At 41.9% G+C, this 22,152-nt stretch overlaps 1 protein-coding gene across 3 annotated transcripts; it reads right to left on the bottom strand.

Moving 5' to 3' along the window:
* Nucleotides 1-304: 304 nt before the first annotated feature.
* On the bottom strand, nt 305-20,880 carry scube2 (signal peptide, CUB domain, EGF-like 2). Of its 3 annotated transcripts, XM_070836185.1 has the most exons (23): nt 20,625-20,880; nt 20,030-20,146; nt 19,511-19,636; nt 18,990-19,124; nt 17,959-18,084; nt 17,718-17,834; nt 16,528-16,617; nt 15,681-15,797; nt 15,466-15,588; nt 14,798-14,914; nt 14,504-14,626; nt 14,077-14,193; nt 11,345-11,434; nt 11,075-11,197; nt 10,332-10,499; nt 9,771-9,977; nt 5,197-5,367; nt 3,695-3,862; nt 3,175-3,336; nt 2,848-3,045; nt 2,357-2,509; nt 2,159-2,238; nt 305-1,528 (listed from the first exon to the last, which is right to left on the bottom strand). In XM_070836185.1, the coding sequence occupies exons 1-23, from the start codon at nt 20,710-20,712 to the stop codon at nt 1,382-1,384; spliced, it is 3,063 nt and encodes a 1,020-aa protein (XP_070692286.1). In that variant the 5' UTR covers nt 20,713-20,880; the 3' UTR covers nt 305-1,381. The 3 variants fall into 3 exon arrangements, with proteins under 3 accessions (XP_070692286.1, XP_070692271.1, XP_070692278.1); XM_070836170.1 differs by lacking the exons at nt 10,332-10,499; nt 11,075-11,197; nt 11,345-11,434; nt 14,077-14,193 and adding an exon at nt 17,450-17,485; XM_070836177.1 differs by lacking the exons at nt 10,332-10,499; nt 11,075-11,197; nt 11,345-11,434; nt 14,077-14,193.
* Between the last annotated feature and the right edge of the window lie 1,272 nt (nt 20,881-22,152).

The raw sequence follows: 22,152 nt of genomic DNA on the forward strand, positions 1-22,152 counted from the left end.
CCACCAGAAATGGACCAGATGGATATGTACAGGGCACAGGTAATTACAAAAAATCTATACAAATAAATCAAGTTAGAAAGCTTGATGCAGTGTGTTACCCCAAATGAGTGTATGCAATGAATTTACTAAATAAGTAAAGAAAAAAAAGGTCTAATAGAGCAGCATTGGTGTGTGAGAGTGAAATGTCAATGTGTGAATTAAGTGCAGCTTAAATAATTTAAAAGTTCCGTTTTGTGCATCATCAAAGATAAAAGAGAAGCAGAGAAAGGGAATGAAGAACACAAAATAAGTTTCCTATCTTTATTTACAGCATATTAGATGTACAAAACCATAAAAAATATACATACATGTGTCATCTAAGACAGGAGAATAGCTCAATTCTATTTTACAGCACTTTTCATTTCTTTTCTCTCAAAATCACTTCCCTCCCAGTCCTCTGAGTGTCTGCACAATGAACACTTGTCTTTGGTTTCTAGTTCACAATACAAATTGTATTGATGCACTCTGAGCTGATGTTTTGCTGAAGCAGCTGATGTCTCGTGAATGCATAAAAGCCAGTGTGAACCTTTTTGGGAAAGTGAAAAGGCTAATTCATACACCATAGAACGCCAAATACATGGGCCACCAGCAACTGCAGCAATGCTATACTGTCAAAAATGTACGTAATTGCTACAATACATTAGTGTCTCACCTAAAACTTTTTACATCATATACAAAACATTCATCAGAATAATTGCTTTTGTGGTGCCACTACTTCTTTAGTAGTGCTAATGTTCCCAAGAAAACATTTGTGCTATATTTGTTTCTGACATTACATAGTATTTCTGTCAATTAACCTCTACCTGTGAAAGTAGCCTATGTTAAAACTAGATACACACTCTATATACAGAATTACTGACATTCAGTATATATCTTTTAAGCTACCATCATTTGTTTTTCATCATGATGCTATTAGAAAATGTCTCGTAACGTTTGCATTTACAGTATTTAGCAACATTCAGATCCATATATTTGCACTTTGGATTTGAAGCACGAGACGGTGACTTTAAAATCTAAAGGAAGTTATAAAGTCGTTACAGTTCATCTGTTGGTAATCAAAACATGTTTCCAAACAAAGTGAAGAGGTCCAGATCCCAATCTGAGGTGGTCCACGTGGGTCTACACTCGGTACCACTTTATCACCGATCATTTCTCCCTCCCAAACCTCCAGTTCAAAGCCCACTTGCTTGACTTGTCCACTTTCTCTTCAGGATCAGTTTTATCATGTGTGTAGTCCACTCTAGTATCGCTCAGTGTGAAAACAGGTAACTACAGAATAATCTTAAAGCGGTCAATGGATAAAACAGATACTCTGGCCAGTATCTACTCAGCCGGCCGCATCCTAAGGGCGAAGGAATCTCAGGACTTTGGAACGCAGGAAGCGGATGAAGGATTTGGGGAACATTTCTCTTGATTCTTGTGCTGTGTAGTTGAAGAAGTTCTGCGGGTGAGCCAGCACATCAAACAACGCCTTCATGAGTTTCTTGTCCTGATGAGAAAACATATTGCATTAGCGGAAAGTGCAAGAAATCATACGATGAAAGCCAAACAGAGCAGCAGCTGTACTTCCGCAAGCCTTCAAAAGAGGGCGCTACATGCTCACAGGACCTAAGCACAGACAAAACACAACCCCAAATCAATAAGTGGAGGTTAAGGAGGCCTGCTGGGAACCATATTGTAATGTCATTGGCACTGTTTAGGTTAGGGACATTCACCATCTCTGTCTGCCATCAGTTTTCTACTGTTTGCTCTCTGATAAAGATGTAAAAGGTCAGAAAGACACTTCAAAATCTTTTTTTCAGCTTTCTCTTTGTGTTTGTCTTTTTTCCTTTATTGTGTGAATATGGTGCACATGAATGTCAGGATGTAGCATTTGTTTTATGTTTTTATGTTTTTCTTGGTTAGCGATATGACATAACAGCTATGAATAAAACATTTTTTAAAATATATTTTAAAAGACAGTAATTTAACACTTTTTTATTTCAATTTATGTGTTCTATTTAATGTGGACGGAGAATAACAGATATAACGCAGGTAAAGTACCAAATTATACATGAAACATTGTAAAACACAACCACTCGTCACTTTAGCTCTTTATTAAACATCTGTATCGGCATACCTTGAGAATTTCCTGGTGATTCTCTGAGGCGTATAATCTTCCATCTCTGACTATGTCTTCTATCAGTTCTTGGTAGTCCTCTGAAACAAATAAAGCCCATAAGCAGGTCATTACTACAAATAACCAAATCAAATTTGTATAAGACGGTGAGGTAGCAGCATCGTAGTTTAAACCAGAATACATCACATTTCTTCGTACCATCATATGTCACATATGGGACCTGGAAGCCTTTCCCACTGTTTCCCTCGTTGGACTTGAACTGTATCCAAAGCCTCTTGGAGCGGGAGGTGAAAGCGATTGGACGTTCGTATGTCTGACAAGTCTCGTAGGTGGTCACAGAGTTGGGGAGAGCTGTGAAATGAGCATATGAGCACACAGGACGGCATCTATAATTATCTTACAACATTATTGCGAGTAGTCGGCTGTAATCCCATTAAGATAAAATAATGACACATTATTTTGGTTCTCCTGGGTAACATTTTTACACCATTTTGGACACTTTGATACAAAATTACATTAATGCTGCTTGGCATACGCAGACTGTAAAAACTAGTTTTTGTCACTTCTGAGGACATTATGACTTAAAAAAGGTGAATCTTGCCATAATCTTACCTTACCTGACTTATCTCAACATAAGCATAACAATTCTTAAACTTAACATGATTGACATACACACAGTTAAAACTTACAGCTTTTTCTCATAACTAAGTAGTCTCCGCACTCGTCCTCAATAGGCAGGTAGATTTCTGGGACAACAATAAGGATCCTGCGTTTGGGCGGTGGGTTTATGGTCCAGGTGCACTCGACATTCGATGGGTAGTTCCCCGGGTAGTTGGGGGACTCGATGTAGCCAGTGAAATCTCCCAGCTGTCCTCCACACTGTCGATCTGTAGCGTGACACAGATGTGACAAATAGTTATTTTTATTCTTGGTGAATTATTTGGAACTGAATCCCATTCATTCATTTAGTATGTGCACATGTTCCAGCGGCTTTAATGTACACAATCTTTACATACTTTTGCACTGCATGATGTTAGTTGAGCCATCGAAGTCCGTGGTGGTGTTTCCAGGGCAGGCGACGCAGTAGTTCTGCCCAAATTCTCCTTGATACGTGCCCATGGGACAGCGGATGCAGCGGTGTGTGCTGGTGTTGTAGTAATGTCCTGGAGAGCACTGGACTGCAGCAGTCACAGAGAACAATTAGTTTGTATACTGTTCCAAATATGCACGGTTAAAGGTTTTCTAAATGTCACATTTATATGTCAGCATCAACGACCAAAACAAATGTGCATAGTTTTTAAATGGCTTAAGCGCCTACATGTACAGACAATACAACAGCTGCAGAGGGCAGCAAAGTCCCATCAACACCCAAAAGAGCTCCACAGACTCAACAACCATGTGATACTACTGTGATGTACACACATACATTTTTCATACAATTGTCAGGTTTTTGTTGAGTTTCTTTTTAGAATGTATGTTAATAGATGAGAAACTCTACTAAACTGAACTGCACTTACAACAACATAACTATCATACCTTTGGTCTCACACTCCTGAAAGGTAAAAGCACCACTGCGCTTGGTGACCAGGTTCCCTCCACAAGGGAAGCAGGAGGTGCGTCCCACTTCTGGCTGGTACGCCCCCAGTGGACAGGGCAGACAGGGGATGAAGCCGTCATGAGAGTACTGACCGGGGGAACACTGACCTGAAGACAAACAAGCATTTGGTCGAGTCAGAGTGTGAACTGTTAGATGCAGAAATGTCTGCAGAAAAATGGGATGTATTTATTATGTTTCATGTGGAATATAATACAAAATGCTCTCCCCTAGATAAGAGCCTATGGTAAAAGACGAGCAAATGTTAATGGAATGATGCCATGTTTTATCTTAGAGTGCAACTACTCCTCACATAGTGTAACTCTTGGGTGACTAATACAAGCTGGGTGCTAGCGGGAGTTTGCTGATAGCTCTTGTTGTTTAGTCTGACAGAGGAGATGGGATCTGGGATTCAGCCACAAAGTGATGCCGATAACAGCACAGGAGGAGACCTGGTGGCTCCTTCAGCTATTATTCAGGACTCAAAGAAGCCGAGTTCAGCTTTTGAATTCAAATACATCTTCAACATCTAAGCTCGGGCTTATTTTGCTTTACACAAAGCAGAACATCTGCCGGGGAGAGAGATCTTTATCTGGGCACCATCGCTTCCTGTGTGGCTTATATTTACAAAACAGTTATCTACATTTCGTGTCCTTCTGTGCCTTCATTGCTTTTTCTGCTTTTGGTTTATTTGTTGCGGATTTTACATTGTATTTGCCTTTGGCTTATGCATTTTCTGATTTTTCATTTTTTTTTATTGTCCTTACCAACAGGATGAAATTCTAAAAGCCAACCAATCAGCCAACTTTTTCAAGAGCTTTAAAGCAACTGTTAAGACACTGCGAAACACATTTGTGTGCTTTCTTACCGAGACGTAGGCAAGAAGATTTATGCCACTGTCATGTCTGTATGATAGATATGAAGCTGTGGTAAGCAGCCAATTAGCTTAGAGCAAAGACTGTAAGCGGAGAAATAGTGAGCCTGGCTCTGACAGAAGTTACCAAAACCCACCAACCAGCCCCGCTAAAGCTGCCTAAAACATGTGAAACTATTCCTTTAATGAGTTCATATTTGTAATGCCTCTCCTATGATTATAGAGAGAACTGTTCACAGTCAGGGAATACAAACTGTGCAGACCTTTGATGACTCACAAAACAGCCGTCATAACTACTTACAGTGAAGACAGGTGAACTGTAGATGTGCCAGTTATCTTAAAATAGTGTCTCTAGCTTAAGTGATAAGAAGAGAACTAATAATATAATAATGTGCTGTCAATCTTACAGCTGTGTCTTCTTTCACATACTAGTACGTTTAAAAGCATGAACATTTTTGAAAAGTTATGAGAACCGAGGATCTGAAGATAGACTGTCATATGTCGTGCAGATTGCACAGACAGCACATTTTGAGCTACATATATGAAAGGGACATGACTTGACAGTCTTACCTCCACACTCTGACATGTTTCGAGCTCCGACCACCTTGGAGACTTCTCTTCCTTCGGGTCCAGGACAGACCTCACAAGACATCTGCCCCTCCTCATCCTGATAGGTTCCAGCTGGACACAACGCACACCTTCCCTGATCTGCGTCGTAGTAAGTCCCAACACCGCAGCTCACTAACAGACAGGTGGGGGGGTGACAGCAAGACAGAGCAAATTAATTCAATGATTTACTTGTAGCAAGACTCACTATAACAGAGCAAATTTTACGTAGGCCCGCAAGGTTTCTTCAAGGTGCTGCCAAGTTTGTGGTTGTTTGTCACATCTCTGAGATCTGATAGTTTTGTCTCGGTGCTGCGGTGAGTTTGAAAAATGAAACATCTCTAAATACTTAAACACACCTATTACTGTCTCGAAAAAGGCTGCTGTTATGTGTAATCAAGTTAAAAGAAAATTTAATTATTTAAACTGAAAACAAACACTAATAGTTAAGACACCCAAAACAGATTGATGTGTCAGAACGTATAATTTCCATCAATTTAGCAGACAGTTCAGTGTCATGTAACGCTTGTCTACCAAAGCCGGAGATAGACAGTATAAAATGCAGACATAAATCAACAAATAAAGCAGCATGCCCTGTGGCTGCACATAATCAAACAGTCCTAACCACACTGCGGATTTACACTATAAATACAGCAGTTCAATGGCATGACAAGATCATTAAAGTAAAGTAACCCAGACTTCATCAGCTGCCTCTCAAGTGTAATCAAACAGGACCGCGTACGTACTTGAAATGGATAAACACAGTGAAGAGCATCCTTAACACATCAAAGGCATTAGCGGAGTCTGGTTAATTTATCAATCTGTTGACAGATCTGAGAGTTTTACTTGCATGGAAATGACCACTCTAAGTATCATTGACTTGAGAATGTACCGGCACAGCTTAGTGGAGATTAAATGCTGCAACTCGTTAAACTAAAAGAGTCCTAAGCATTTGCATGAAGATGGAGAAAATATAAGTAGTGTGAGTTCGACAGAACAATCATGTCGATCTTCCATATTGCCTTAATGTTTTGGTTGAATTGAATGAATACTCTTATTGAAAGTACTTCACAATGTGCTTTACTTTTTATTATCTCCCCCTTCTTTGTTTATATGCTATTTGCCCCTATGTATATTATATTGTTTCTGTTTTTATATTTTGTCTGTCTTAACTGTGCAAAATATATTTTGTTAATATCTCCTCCTGTCTGCTGTAACATTGTAAATTTCGCAGTCGTGGGACGAATAAAGGAATATCTTATCTTATCTGATCTTATGAAAGGTTCTTCGAAGGAGTAGATTCCAATTTTCATAAAATGCAGTGAATATTCACATAAAATACTAAACTCACAGTTTCATAAAAGGCAAAACCTTTAAAAAAGTATCTTTATGAGTTATGTCTGTCAGTTCATTTGCATAAGGCAGCATAACTTATTTGGTTGTTACTCGTGTTAAATGTAGTCCTATTACCTAAGTTGACATAAATTTGCAACAAGAGAAAGTGAACATTTATCCAAGATTGTATTGTTTTAAGTCTTAGCAAATAATTATAAAATTACAGATTATTGATTATGGAAGAGAAGAATCAGTCATAATCACTGAATTTCAATTCAAGATTAAAAAGCATCACTTTTAATTGGTAACCGTTACATTATTACTTAAAATGTAACTTCAGTTGGGAGGCAATTCAAGACACTCACACACAAATTGCAAGCAAATGCAGAGAGACAGAAACACGTGTACAAAAACCCAGAATTAAGCTGTTAAAATGCTTTTCAGACCAACCTAATGCAGCCAGAATCTTTGAGACAAAAGAGCACCAACCCTCTCCACAGCTGCCTTTGTGCCCTACATCCGACACATCCTAATACTTGATACGACGTGGCTGTGCATCAGGGAGGAACTTTTAATACCACCATAAGCACCATCACCGCTTTTAAAGGCAAACACAGAAGCAAATCAAAGAGAGTATTTCCTTCTTATCTCCCAAAAGTGCCAGGGCTTGATTAAAGGGACCAAAGTGCTGTTTTGCTTTGGGTCCTCCCATTCAGAGTGATGCCTGTAATTAATTTGGGAATTACTGCGTCTGTCTGATGGTCTTTAGAACTTCACTTGAAAACTGGAGCTGATCTCGCACAAGAATAAATCAATTAAATCCCGAGCCTTTAGTACAAAATGTGCCTCAGTTGTAGCCTTTAAGCTGTCTGTAAGCAGAGAAACCTCTATCTCTAAAAGCTCGACGCACAAAAGCTTGAACGTAGATCCATTAAACGTGGCTCAGCAAATTGTTAGATTTTCCTCTAAAGAAAGAAAATGTAATTCTCTCAAGAGCAGTTCATTTTTTGAAACCTATTGTTTATTCTGAAAGACCATGAGGAGCCATCATTGCATTGTCCTCTAACAGCTTTTATTTGACAGAGGGAAGCAGTGAGAGAAGAGAGAGAGTGAGAGTGAAAGAGAAAAAAAACCTTGAAGCCTTTCAAATGCAAAGAACGCTTCTATAGAGTCCTCGAATTGATGGCCCCAAAGAGGTTTAAAAGACCTTTCACCTCTATTCAAGTCCCCAGTCTTTGCCTACTTGATGACATAGGAAAACACTACGGTATCACAGTGGTAAGGAGCTGAACCCAATAAAAGGGGTCAGATTTCTGAATCCCCCCATTCTGCTTGGCCCAATCGCTGCTCGCGCCCATCAAGCGGAGGCCCAAACAACTGATGCTAATTGATTCCCATGGTGTGGCTGAAGTCAATTCTCTTTAGCAGTTTAGTGGCTGGGGGTCATGCAAAGTGGCCCCAGCTGGGGGGCAGGGGGGACGCAACACTCAAACTGCCAGCCTGAATCAACAGCACTTCCTAAACATCTTCAATGTTAAAACAAACACGCAAACAAGTCGACTACAACAGTCTAATAGACGTGGACACGCACCATTCACAGCATCTCTGGATCATCGTAGCCGTTGACCCATTTGCACGTAAATACATAAATGTGTGCTTCGGTCACTTGCTGACGATGTTAGGTAAAAGAAATTTCCAACCCTCCAAACATACATCTGAACAACAACATATTTACATAATTGATAAATTAAATCATCCACAGAATTAATGTAAATAGAACAATCGTCCTTGAATATAAACCGCTGCAAACAAATGACAGAATCACGAGAGAAATGCCTTGAAGAGTGCACAGAAGTATTTTCTCCAAATGCAGTGGAGGCTGTGTTGTCATCCCTCTGAGGCAGTGAGAACAAGCCCCAAATGAGGTTTTCAATGGAGTGGGCAAACTGAAAAGGACTAAACTGCACTCCGAGCTAAGCCAGAGCGGGAGGTGGGGGAGGAGGGGGAAAATATAGCTCCTTTAAAGAGCTGGAGGTTAAGAAGAATGCCTTTCAGCCCCCCCCCATGCCGCTCCCAAATTACATGTCTACTCCCCTGCCACGGCCAATAGACCGCTTAATGTTGACCTGAAAGCATAGCGGGGGAGTTAAGGAATCAACTCACTTAAGACCGGTGTTACTGCAAGATAGAAGTAATGAACAGGAGCGCTTTTGGTTTAAATCGTGTCAAAAAAATATGGTGTTACTAGGAGACGTATACAATATAAAACTCGTGATTTGCTTTTTAAAAAAAGCTACCTCAACAAACTACAGGATATGTATAGCTTCTGACACGTTTTGGTCTGAAGTGCAAAGACATTAAAATGAATTATAACACTTCCACCAGCCCTGTTCCTCGAGGGGGAAGACCAAAACCAAAACACACTGTAAGAGTTGTATGAGGTTTACAGAAGATCTGGGTCTACATCTGATTCAAACATCTTCAAGATTGGCAGTAGACGTGCATATATTGAACAAAACGCATACCATTTGAATAAATATTTAGACGTCTCAACAGAAGAAAGGCACCAGTTTCCTCTCGCTGATATTAAGAAGGCGTGCAGAAGGCAGCAAACTCACTGTGAGGCCCGAAATCAGGGGCGCGCAGTCCCAACAGCCAGAGAAAACACATGCCAGCGCTCAGCTCTCCAACACTGACAGTGTGCGGTCTTATTTAATGAACATTTTCTCCATCACAGGTTGTATATAAAAACCCAACCAAGAGGCAGCAGCTACCAGGAGACCTGCCATCAGCCCTCATGTTACACTCTTATTCCAGGGAGATGCTGGAAGATCTCACGGCTTGGAGTGCCAACAACAGTCTCTCTGTTCTTCCATGCGAGCTCGCTCTCCCCTCCAACTAGCTCATTACAGCATGTCTGCAAACCAAATATGGCACTCATCTGGCCCACACCTGCTCCAAATCCAATCATTAAACCAGCTTGTCTAAATATATCTTACTGGCATGGACCATTTCAATTGCTGAGAGGCAGAGCCATTGCTGCCTTGTGTTAGGTGTAGCAAAAACAGCTTAAATCTGCGCTCTGGAGAGATGAGAAGCATCAATAGTTCCAGCAGAAGTGATTCCGGGTTGAATGGTGCGTGTTCTGATCTTTAATGCGGTTTCTGTATTGAATAAAAGGTAAATACAAAAATCAAACTGACCACACTTCCTGCCCATCAGCACTTGTCCTGCTGCACAGTGTCCTGGCAGTTCTGCTGGCTGGCCCAGACTCCGGCCGAGCTCGTAGTCGGAGCCGGCAAAGTGGAGGTGGAACTGTTCGCGGTTGATGGACTTCCTCAGCGTCCTGATGGTCTTCCTGAGCTTCTTCTCTGAGCGCCGGCGCACGCAGTTCAGGTCACAGCTCTCTGCTGAGAGAAGCATTTAATACTACAACCGTTTCCACAAGAAAACGTTCCCACACCTACCGTAAATTGTACATTCATGCCTTGGTGCTCGCATGCTTACCTAGACATTCACACAAAAGCACCATCAAGTCAGGGAAAAGGCAATCTAGGCCACCTCTTATGAAGAATTCAAGGGTATAAAACAAAAACACCTCGATTCTCAGATTCCCAGCCTAAAGCCCACCACCACAGCCAAGTCAAAACAGGAGATACTTTAACAGTTGGGTACATTTAGTGACGAACAGACAGCGGAGAAAGACAGATGGAGAAGCAGAGGTCGCAGGCAGGCAGGCAGAGAGGAAGCGCAGAGAGACCAACCTGTTACCTCCTCTAGGTTCACATCCAGCTCAAACTCAGCTGTTATCGAGGAGCCGTCCTCCTCACCAGCTTTCCTGCCGTGGCGGCTGCGCGTGCGCTGTCCAGACGAGGTGCAGCGCAGGCTCACGTAGCTGAACTGGACGTTTTCAGTGAAGAGGAACCTGCTATCTGTGGACATGGGCATGACATTAAAACAGCCTTCTTATGCGGCTAACTTGGTCATTTTTTTTTCATGTAGACGAGAGAGCTGAAAAAAAAGGATGTTACATCACAACAACAATTTCCTTTATTTGAAGCAATTATGTGCCCCTTCAGTGACTGTGAGGGATGTAAAAAGCCACGCCGAAACCCCGTGGAGAAGCAAAACAGTCCTACAATCGGAAACCCATTTGATTGATGGCTAGGTCAGACGCAACTGACAGGCATGCTACGGCTAATTACATCCTCCCCTGTCACAGTCAGACAAAGTGCTGCACTGAGACATTCAAGACAGTCAAAACCACATCACTTTCCCCACAAATTTCTTTCACATTTGCCTTTGGTTTTTGGTTTACTTTGATGCAGCCTTCAGGTCTGCTTTATCTTCTGAAGACTGTGGCTTTAGATGCTGGCAGTTCTTGGTAAACCCAAAATGTATTTTAACCAATGACGTGACGGAGCTGTAATTGTAATCATTGTTTATCTGTAATCTAGGTTGTGTGTTTGGAGGCAATGTTATGCTTGTTGTGTGGCAACCTCTGTACCTGAGTGGGCTGAGTTTAAGCTCTCCTTGAGTTTCTCCTGACTTCGTTTTAAGTTGCACTTCGCAGTGCCGGACTTAAAAGTGGCCGTGGTCTTAATGCGTGGAACACTGGCTACTTCTGGGCCTGCAGGACAGAGGAACAGAAAACCAAAATCATTTAGCTCAACGTCTGTATCGACTGACAACAAGTAAAGCCTGAGTTGTTCTGGAGTTACCGTTTTGTGTGGCAGAGCGGAAAGATAGATGTAAATCTGTGATGTTTTGTACTTGCCTAAGCAATACAAGCCACTGTTGTTCTTTTGTGCGTCAGCCAAGCAGGGCAGAGGCATTCCACAGGTCACCGTGTAGGAATCCTCCGTCCCTGAAAACACACAAGAGGCCGTGACACACAGACCAACCCAGACAAAAGTTTGGGTCACAAAAGCCAAGTCAGAGAGAGCAAACAGGCAGCATGTAGGAACACGAAGAGTCGCTCTGCAGACCGATGTTGGCGGCTGTTCACACACTTGCAAATCTAAAACAGCTTGACTTACTCACTAATTCCATTTCCATTAGCATGCTTTCGCCATGTTTTATCACCTTTCCATAACATGGCTGCATGCACCTGTACTGTACCATGCAGTTTGGGTATTATCATGCCATCGAAGTAGTGGTGCACCTGACTGGGGTGTGCCATCTGATAGGATCAAACATGTCATACAAGTTACTGCTCTTATTATTCACCAAACATGTACGAGCCCCATTGTTTGCTACGCTTTGTCAGCTCTGATGACGTCCATTAACTCCTTGCAATGTTTCAGACTATCACGTGATCCAACGATTGCCAGAAATCAAGTGGAGAATTAGTGCTAGAGGCTCAGTTAACAGGTGACTGGATAAGTCAACGCTTCCAGCAGCCACCTCCCCACTTCAGGCCTGCTATTAGTTTTTATTAAATGTTTTGGTCCAACATCATCTCAGTTTTTAACAAAAGAAAACCTAGATGGATTATTATAAATTTGATGTCACCTTTTAGGCCACAATTACAACATGAAAGGTTTTTTTTGTGGAGGACTGATTAGGTTTCTAATTTTCAGTTTGAAACATTGCAAGAGTGAAACTGACCCCATTGCAGCTCTGACAAAGTACACCAAGTGGGAGCAGAGCAGTGAGAACACAGTGATTCTTTTATCTGTTTGTTGAATAATGAGAGCAGGAAAATATGCAGGAGCCTAACAGAACTCACAGTGACTCCTATGTTATGCAAGAACTACAGTCCCTGACAAAAGTCTTGTCGCTTACCAAAGTTGTTGGAACAACAAACAACAACTTGACTTGTAGTTGATCAATTGGAATCTGAAATGGCCTATATGAAAGGCAAAGGCCTCTGGATTATGTGTATTGTACCAAAATAAGGTTTTGTATCATTCATTGAGTTTTATCATTGAATTAGAACAGAAAGGTCAGATTTGGCTTGGACAGAAGTCTTGTCGTGCCTTTAAATGATTCAACCAATCATAGATTAGAGCTTCACCTGTGACAAATACTGTAATTAACACATTCCCAGGTGTGTATAAAAAGAACCCCAGCACACCAGACCTTCATCTAAAGTGCAACCTGACCTCTCACAATATGCCAAAGATTCAACCACAGATCAAAGTGCTGATCATCAAGAACCTGAAGACCAAGTCTGCTGCTGAGGTGGCAGACATCTTCAGTGTATCCAAACATCAAGTGGAGAGGATAAGAAAAGAAACTGCTGAAGTTCATGACAAGCCCAGGTCAGGCAGACCCCGTAAGACAACTGTTCGAGAGGACCGTTTGTTGCTTCGACAGTCCAGGGCCAGCCCTTTTTCAACTGCAGCAGAGCTACATGAGAAGTGGTCACCAGAAACCCCTGTATCTCGAAGAACAGTTTGTCGAATTCTCTCACGCAGTGGTCTCCATGGCCAAATTAGTGCTCAGAAGTTAGCATTAAACAGAAGGCAACTAAAAAATCGTGTTGCATTTGCAAAGGCCCACAGCTTGGTGAAAGGATGGACAGAGGAAAAGTGGCAGAAGGTAGATTTTTCTGATGCATTGAACTGAATCCCAAACGCAGCAAATACTGCAGAAGACCCGCTGGAACCCGCATGGACCCAAGATTCACCCAGAAAACAGTCAAGTTTGGTGGAGGAAAAATCATGGTTTGGGGTTACATCCAGTATGGGGTGTGCGACAGATCTGCAGAGTGGATGGCAACATCAACAGCCTGAAATATCAACAAATTCTTGCTGCCCACTACATTTGAAACCACAAGAGAGGGCAAATTCTTCAGCAGGATGGTGCTCCTCCTCATACTTCAGCCTCCACATCAAAGTTCCTGAAAGCGAAGAAGGTCAAGGTGCTCCAGGATTGGCCAGCCCAGTCACCAAAGAATCTTGATGAATTCTGGGAGTCCTGCAAGACTGCTTTCTTTGCCATTCCAGATGACTTCATCAATAAATTATTTGAGGCGTATGGATGCAGTCCTCCAAGCTCATGGGGGTCATACACGATGTTAATTCATTTTCCCAAGGGACCATAGCTTTATGCTGTGATGTTATTGTACCATGTTTGTGTATTCAAAATAAAATATAATTTCTACCGTACATTTTTTTTTGTATGCGACAAGACTTTTGTCAAAGCCAAATCTGACCTTTCTGTTCTAATTAAATGATAAAACTCAATGAATGATACAAAACCTTATTTTGATACAATACACATAATCCAGAGGCCTTTGCCTTTCATATAAGCCATTTCAGATTCCAATTGATCAACTACAAGTCAAGTTATTATTTGTTGTTCCAACAACTTCGGTAAGCGACAAGACTTTTGTCAGGGACTGTAGTGTATGTGCAGTAGTTTTGCGGGTCAGCTTTAGTTCACAAGAAGAAAACACTCAAAAAGAAGATGGATCTGCAGGTAAAGTGATTTGACAATAACACAACGGGTCACCGTGGCGGGTAAATTGTGCTATACGAAGATTTGGCTCGATCAACTCACCACTGCTGATGTGAACTTGGGACTGGCACGTCAGGAAGCAGCGGTCCCCTCCCTCCTGCTTACTACAGTTCAAGGTAGGTTTAGAGGGGGGTTTTGCAGGTGGTAAACCCTCAGCCTCTAGATAGAAACCACAACAAGACTCCAAGGTAAAAAAGAACACTTTTGATTGTAACAAGGAGGAAGAGGCCCGTGAAGACGAGGCACAACATCCTGTCAGCATCGTAGCATTTCGGATGTTTTACTCAAGCACAAGAAAACCAAGTGGCAGAAAATTAAAGAGAAAAAAAAGAGAACAGAATTCAAAGTATCTCCTGTTTTTGTCCCCAAAATTTTTGTCCAAAAAAACGACTGTCACACAATTTCCAGACAGAAAGAGCATCAGCATTCAATAGATGCGCCTCTCATATAGGAAGAGGCGCTGGCTTACCAATGCAGTCCTTTTTGTTCCAGTGTAGCTTATAACCAGGATGGCAAAAGCATTCAAATCCACCCATGGTGTTCTCACAACCCTGCTCACAACCGCCATTGTTCACACTGCACTCATTTATATCTGAGACGAAAGGGGAAAATCATGATTATAATTACAAGGTCCATTTTCAAAAACACATCAGTGAGCAGCTTTCGTATGATTTTTTTACCCTTTAACACATCACTAAATTGAGCTCTTCAGTGTTTCGCTCAAGTTGTTAGGCGTAGCTCCCTCCGCCCAGTGTAGACTCACCTCCGCAGTGGGCCAGTCCATACATGGTGTAGCCTTTGTTGCACAGACACTGAAAACCACCGGGGGAGTTCACACATGTGTGATCACATGTCCGCTCAAAAAAACACTCATCTATATCTGTAATCAGAATCAGGCAGATGACATAATAGCAGGGCAGTCAGTTGCAATCTTCATCAGGAGGGACTTCCCACCCACAGACACATTTTTTGCATTTGATCCTGAATTTTCCCACTCAGTGAAATGTGGCTTGTACAGTATGTTGCATCAGATAAAATAGCATTGGTTTCTGATAGTAATCACAGGTGTAAAGAGGGCGGTGTTTCATTCAGATGCCTGAAATGTAGCTGTAATTGCATCAGGTCAGCATTCTTCAAAAAGGTTAACAAAAGCGTATCCAAGTTAACAAAAATCAAAACACAAAAACAGAACATAACACAGGAAAATAGTTCAATCCCTGTAACTTTAACTCTTCAATTATGTATGTGGCTCTTCCTTAACACATGTGGTCATAAAAGTACAGGTTAAGCCTTTTAGACTTGAAAGAAATCATGTACAGGATGCACAAAGAAGCTATGGCCATCACAAACATCTGCCAGCAGGTCCAATTTTGTTCCAATCTTTGCAGGCTGTGCAGAGTTTGAACAAAACAATTCAAGAGCCACATCTACCTTGACAAGAACGTTCATCTGTCAGTAACTTGAAGCCTTTCCTGCAGTTGCACTCAAAGCTGCCGATAGTGTTCCTGCAGAAGTGTTCGCAGCCGCCGTTGTGAAGCTCACACTCGTCAATATCTGTGAGAAACAGGTGAATGTCCTGACAACTCCACAAAACCGAATCAGTGTTTGAGTAGAGCATGTTTTTTTTTGTGGACTGGCAGTCTGACCTTTGCATGTTTTCCCATCCGGCTGCAGCGTGAAGCCGATGGGGCAGCTGCAGCGCACGCCTGTGGATGTGTCTTTGCAGGTGCAGTCGCATCCCCCATTGTTCACCGCACAGGTCTCTGAAATTACAACACGCAACATGAATGTACGCGAGTGACCTTCATCCTTATGAAATATGCTACATTATTCTTCAATGTCAGATACTAGATCCTAAAACTGAACTTTGATTTTCTCAACATTGTGCTTTCAAAACACCTGGAGTACAGAGTCAATATATATTATATTAGTTCTTGTCTAAATTGCTTTGAACATACAAAATACTGCTTTAAATATTAAAGGCTGACGGAAACAGACAAATGAGGCTCCAGGGAATCATTTGTATGGTGCACAGCTGTATGTTTGGATGCAGAGTGCACAGGTTAGGTACATGCTGACATCTGGGCTCACCCCAACAACATGCATTACTTATGAGACAGGACCAAACAGTGCCAGCCATGTAGTTGGTAAAGTGCCAAAGAGATAATGTTTTACACGCATTGAGTGACCCAGAATCACACAACTGATAAATACTAACTATACAAGAAAAGATTCACACTGTGCCCCTCCCAAATGGAAGGAAAACGTGAAATGTACCACACTGTCACAAATGCACATATTTTTCAGGGTGGAAAGCGGGGGCGAGAAAGCGAGTGCGGAGTCATTTCACAGTTTGCTCAAAGGGCTGAGGAATGCATCGGTTTACTAGACATTAGTCCTCTCCCCCTGAGTGGTTCCTGGCAGTTCAACACGCTGTCACGAAAAACACAAATTCGAGCTGTTAGTCTCTAATTGTAGGAGTGTGGTTATTACCCATCAACAGTCTTCGTTTGACCCGTTTGTCCACCTCAGTGAAGGACGTGACGTTGTGGTCTGAGGACTCGGTGGTGGCTTCATCTCGTTCTGTGACACAGGAAAGCAATCATCAATAGAGTAGGAACTGGTGCGCAAATTCACTACATTTATTAAATAACACACTCGCGATGACTTTTCTTTTGACTTCAGCTCTGGGTGCTTGTGTTGGTCACATTGTAGTAGCCAGAGGCATGTTTACACTTGAGATATTCAGCTTGCAGGGGCTCGGTGTGCGTTACATAGCACACCACATCAGTAAAGTGAATCTGGAGACAACATTGCAGCGATATGCCTGGACCTCACACACGCTGCTGCTGGAACGAGAGATATTACCCAATATCTGATCCTTATCCTTCATAACCATTGTGTAGAAAAATGCACACTGCCTAACAGACGAACTGACAGAGAGATGTTTCCAGTTGCTGTGTTTTCATTCATTCATCAAGATAGTCTACGCATTACTAAAGAAACAAAGTCCCACACACTGTAAGCTGCTCCTGGAATGTGCACTCATTGAGCGGAGGTCTAGTTTTGTTATATTTTGAACAGAAATTACTGAACACTGAAAATACGTCAACAACCAGTTTAAACAAGCAGTTTAAACATCCAGTTTTCCTGTTTTGTTTTGCCTTATATCACTTTGGGGTTGTTAAAATCATCTTATTCCACACTCTCTGACAGCACAGTGCACATTACCAGCTTGTTTCAGCTCTTCGTTGAAGCTAGATGACGTTATGAATAGAAGATATTTTACAGATGACACTATGGATGAAAACAGATGATTCTATGGATGATGTTATAAACATCCTGTTTCTTCAAACCCTGGACTCTATTCTATTTGACCCAAAAAAAAGAAAATCTTAACTCAAGGTCTACTTACCGACCTTCTCAACCACATCCAAGCTGGTAAGTGGACCTTGGTTTAAAAAAAAAAAAAAAAACTACTGTTACCGAGGTTGAGAGAGAAATTTCATCTAATTAAAATATTCTAGACATCTTGCGCAACTTTTTGTATACATTTCCCCCAAAACTGTGTGTGGCATGTGTGGTGTCTTTGGAAACTTTTGGATATAATTTAGCTTTATGAAATGACTGAGCTACAGACAGATCAGTTTTGTATTAGTGGAGTCTACAAACAGTGTGCTTACCTACACACGACCTCTTGTCAGGCTGCAGGGTGTACCTGACGTGACACCTGCATATGGGGCCGTTCTCTGTGTCCTCGCACGTGTGCTGGCAGCCTCCGTTGCCATGGTTACAAGTTACTACAGGGTCGACAACATGTAACCATAAGACGTATCATCAGCGCAACATTTGAAGCAAACGGTGTGTGTGTGTGACTTGGTGGGTGTGTGGTGCGAAGTTAGCTTCATGCCGCTGAGCACGTACAGATGCAGCCTCTCTGGTTCCTGGCCAGCTCGAACCCTGGGCGACACTCACAGGCCACACCCCCTTTGGGCGTCTCTTTGCAGATGTGGGCGCAGCCGTGCTCCTTATTCATACAGTTGAGGCCCTCTGGGATAGAAAGAGGGCGAGAGGTACACAATGAAACTCTCCTACAGTGACTGACCGACTACACACAAAGGCACACACACTGAGAGATTAGTCTGGCATCCTCAAAGACACTGATTGTTCTCCCGCCTTACACAATCCCAAAACATCAACCATTGTGTTATTTTTAGCACTTCTACAGAGGAAAACTAAACTCTGTAAGCAAAGCAGAAGTTGCTCAATCGTGCATTCCCTGAGGAAAAGAAAATCTCTGCAAACTCTTCCAGTATCTCCAACATGATAAACAAATGAGCTGAGATGAAGCACCATTAATACAGATGGGTCACAACTGAGTGGATAGGCCCACGGGATTTAAAAGGGTTGTCAAGACCCGACGGAGTGGAAAGCACTTGCATTTAAGTTGACTTCAGTCAAAAAGACAAAACAAAGGCACTTCAGACTAATCTGTGACATAGACCATATAGACCTGAGTGTTGCAGTTATTAACTTATTTTGTTCTCTGGGACACAGAGATCCTTTTCCCACAGCATGTCGCTGCTGCAGATAAAAGCTCAGTGACGGGAGCCAGCTTATACCTGTCACCCCTCATTGTGCCGTCAATCTTGATTTGTATGTGAATATTGGAGAATTTTCTGCATAATTCTCTGCCTTTTTTTCACAACTTAATACAATTAGCAGTCCACACTTGTCCACAAATACACACACACACACATAATACAAACTTAAAAGCTACTTTTATAAATGAACCATACATTGTTTTAAATGTTGCTTCCACCACACTTTTTTTTTAACAAATTTATATTTGTGGGAACGAACCCAGAATATCGGCAGTAATCCTGTGCTTCAGGTGCAGTGCAACTGTGTTGTGAGGCAAACAGAAGGAGGCATGTGACGTGTTGGACACTCACCCACGGAGCGGTGGATGCATGTGTGCTGGTTGTTACTGAGGAAGAAGCCCTCTTTGCAGCGGCACTCATAGCTCCCCATGGTGTTGACACAAGTGTGCTGGCACCCACCATTGTTGAACTTGCATTCATCCACATCTACAGGACAGTGGATTGATTGCATCAATTGATAAACAGCATTTACAAAACTTTGGAAAAGTACTTGCTATATTCACAAATGAGCTTGTGGCTGTTATGTCCACTGGTTACAAACATTGCAGATGAACATAAAGTTTTTTGCAAATCAAATGTCAGGCATAAATATTTATAAGTCTTTTAATTCGCTGCATGAACAAAACCAAAACTGTTTGTCTTTGGCTACATTTGAAATGTTTACCAAAGATGGCTCAAGGAAAGAAGTCTGAGCGAGTGTGAGAAACCTCACGTCGAGCCCACACAAACATGAACTCTTCACCATCAGAGCTGATGATTCAAGCTCTCTATCGCAAAAGGTTATTTACTTTGTGGTGTAATGCTGAACTTACCTAGACAGTTGTGTCCGTCATGTGCCAAATTGAATCCGTCATAACAAGTACAGCGATAATTGCCAGGTATATTATTGCACTCATGTACACAGCCACCATTGTACTCCAAGTCGCATTCATCAATGTCTGAAAAGTAAACACCACATGAAATGAATGTCTACCCATCCATTGTCTATACTGCTTATCCTTAAGGGTCGCGGGAATGAACGTTCCAAGTTAAAATCCTAAACTTTTTAGTCTTTGAACAGTGAGATCAAGAACTTGAATGCAGCAGGCAGATGTACAGTGTATATCTTAAAGAATTTATACAGAACAAATTACCTATATTCCCATTAGGAATTCAGAAATGGTGCCACAACGCAAACATGTAGTTAATATTAGAACCCAACCAAATGCCATCCTGCATTAAAATGTGTGCCTAAACATCCAAATTCTGTGATCCCACTGTGACACTCAGAAGATTTGGGTAACCACACATGAATGTGAATCAAACAGCTCAACAAAAAGGAGACACATTACCTTCGCAGTGTTTTCCATCTCCTTTAAAGCCTGCTTTACACGTGCACTTGTATGAGCCTTGGGTTGTCTGACAAATAGCATCAATATGACAGCCATCACTTCCCTCTGCACATGGATCTGTTGAAATCCAAATGAGTCTTATGGGCCATAATGACTAAAACACTTTCAAACAAGTCAACAAGTCAAACAATGTGGCTTTAACCGTGTCTGCACTTTTAATTTTGTCATGTTTTATGAGAATATACTAAAGAAGACAAGCAAGAAAGCTCATTTAACTGACTTGAGTTAAAGGGTAAAACATAAACTTTCCAAGCCTAGAGCAGGCAATCACAGAAGTCCAGTGAAAACTAACCAGATGGTTAATAAGTTACATACAAAACAAAACTTATTCTACAAGCGCATGTTAACAGGGAGCACATAAATTTACACAAGAGTAATTGTTATATGGCTACACATTTAGAAACAAAAAGAAAGTTTAAAAGTCACCACTGGGGAAATAACAAGAGCGCACTCCTGAAAGCGTGCGTAAAGTAGCACTCTCCACGACTGGAAAACACAACACACACACATGCACACACACTCACTACAGTCCCACCTCGAATCTCTGGACGCGCTGCGCTTTGGCGACTATTTAACAAGAGCAGAAACAAACAAAAGTCCCTTGCAGCCCAAATAGCTCCCATGGTGATATGATCCAAGTTTAGAGGTCTTCTCAAAAGGACTCGGACGCACTGAAGTCGTGACCGAGCGTCCGCCTCATTTTCATTCTAGCCTGTCAATCTGCTTCACAAGGGGCTTTTGAAAAGAGAAAGGAGTGAGTAAGTGACTGAGTGCGTGTGTGTGTGTGTGTGTGTGTGTGTGTTTGAGAGAGTGAGAATGAGTGCGTGCGTGCGCGTACACGTGTGAGTGAAAGAAAACGCTTTTGAACCGGAGCTGCGTCAAGTCACATAGATCAGATCGGCACATCCGGGAACTTCAAGCTGGCGACAAGTCCCCGCCCCTTTCTGGGGGAAAACAAACGACAGCCGCCGCTGAGTTTAATGTGAAATAGCGGTACAAAATAAAACCAATAGAAAACCACCTGAATGGAAATACTTTATAAATGACTTGAAGACACCATGTCAGGCAAATATACATACACTCTGCTTGACCCAGAAGCCTAAGAGACACAGAAAAGATTCTTTTGGTCCACCTTCAGTCAAATCCCCTGATCCTCCAGCGTCAGGATGGTGTGTTAAAGTCCGTCAGTAACCTCCCTCAGTTAACAGAGGTGTCCTACCTGAACACCTGGTTTACCTTATTGAGTCTCCAGGTTAGCAAATTACAAGAGATGTGTTTTACTATGCAGTTCTACTAACGGTATGCTAGCTAGCAACAGCACTGTACCCTAACCTAGCTAAGATTATGCTATAGCCTATGAATTAAGTTACATTAGCTCGGTCAGTGTAGCCTGAGCTCAGACCAGTTGTCAACCAAACGGTAGCCTTTAAAGAACACTGGTCCAATTATAAGATACTTTAACGAGCAATTTTTGTGCAAATATTATCTACCTTGATTTTGCTAGGCTGACAGTAAGGGTCTTTCTGATTGGCTGAAAAAAAGAACCGCTCTAATTGGCCGAAAGTAAGGGGCTCTCTGTGTGGCTCAAAGAAACAGGCACTCTGTTAGGGCTCCTATACACTAGTTGTTTATGTAGTGCCGGATCTCAGGACAATGATACAGTCAGGGTAGCATCTCACATCTAAACTAAGCTGGTACAGGGTCAAGAAACACGTGACTTGTTTCACACATGGGCACATGAGCGGCGCACAAGCATGTAGCGTTAGCATGTAGCTTGGAGCCATAAAACCCTTCTATAAGGATCTTTTTCAGGATATGGGAGGGAACAAATCACAACTCCACAGCATCTTTTTAGCATAGCATTAGCTTAGTATTTTTACATTTACCTGTTTAAGTGTGGACACTGTCGCCATCTACATGCTTCAAAGGACTGTTTTCCTCCAAGAGGGGGCGTGGTGATGAGAGGTACTCTGGAGGACGTAATGCCGACTGGAAAACCGGAAGTTTAGAAGATTTGCGTAAAATGTAATAACGCCAGTGCGCTGACGAGACTTTTATTTTGA

The sequence above is a fragment of the Pempheris klunzingeri genome, chromosome 1 (assembly GCF_042242105.1).
Source record: "Pempheris klunzingeri isolate RE-2024b chromosome 1, fPemKlu1.hap1, whole genome shotgun sequence".
Classification (NCBI taxonomy): Eukaryota; Metazoa; Chordata; class Actinopteri; order Acropomatiformes; family Pempheridae; genus Pempheris; species Pempheris klunzingeri.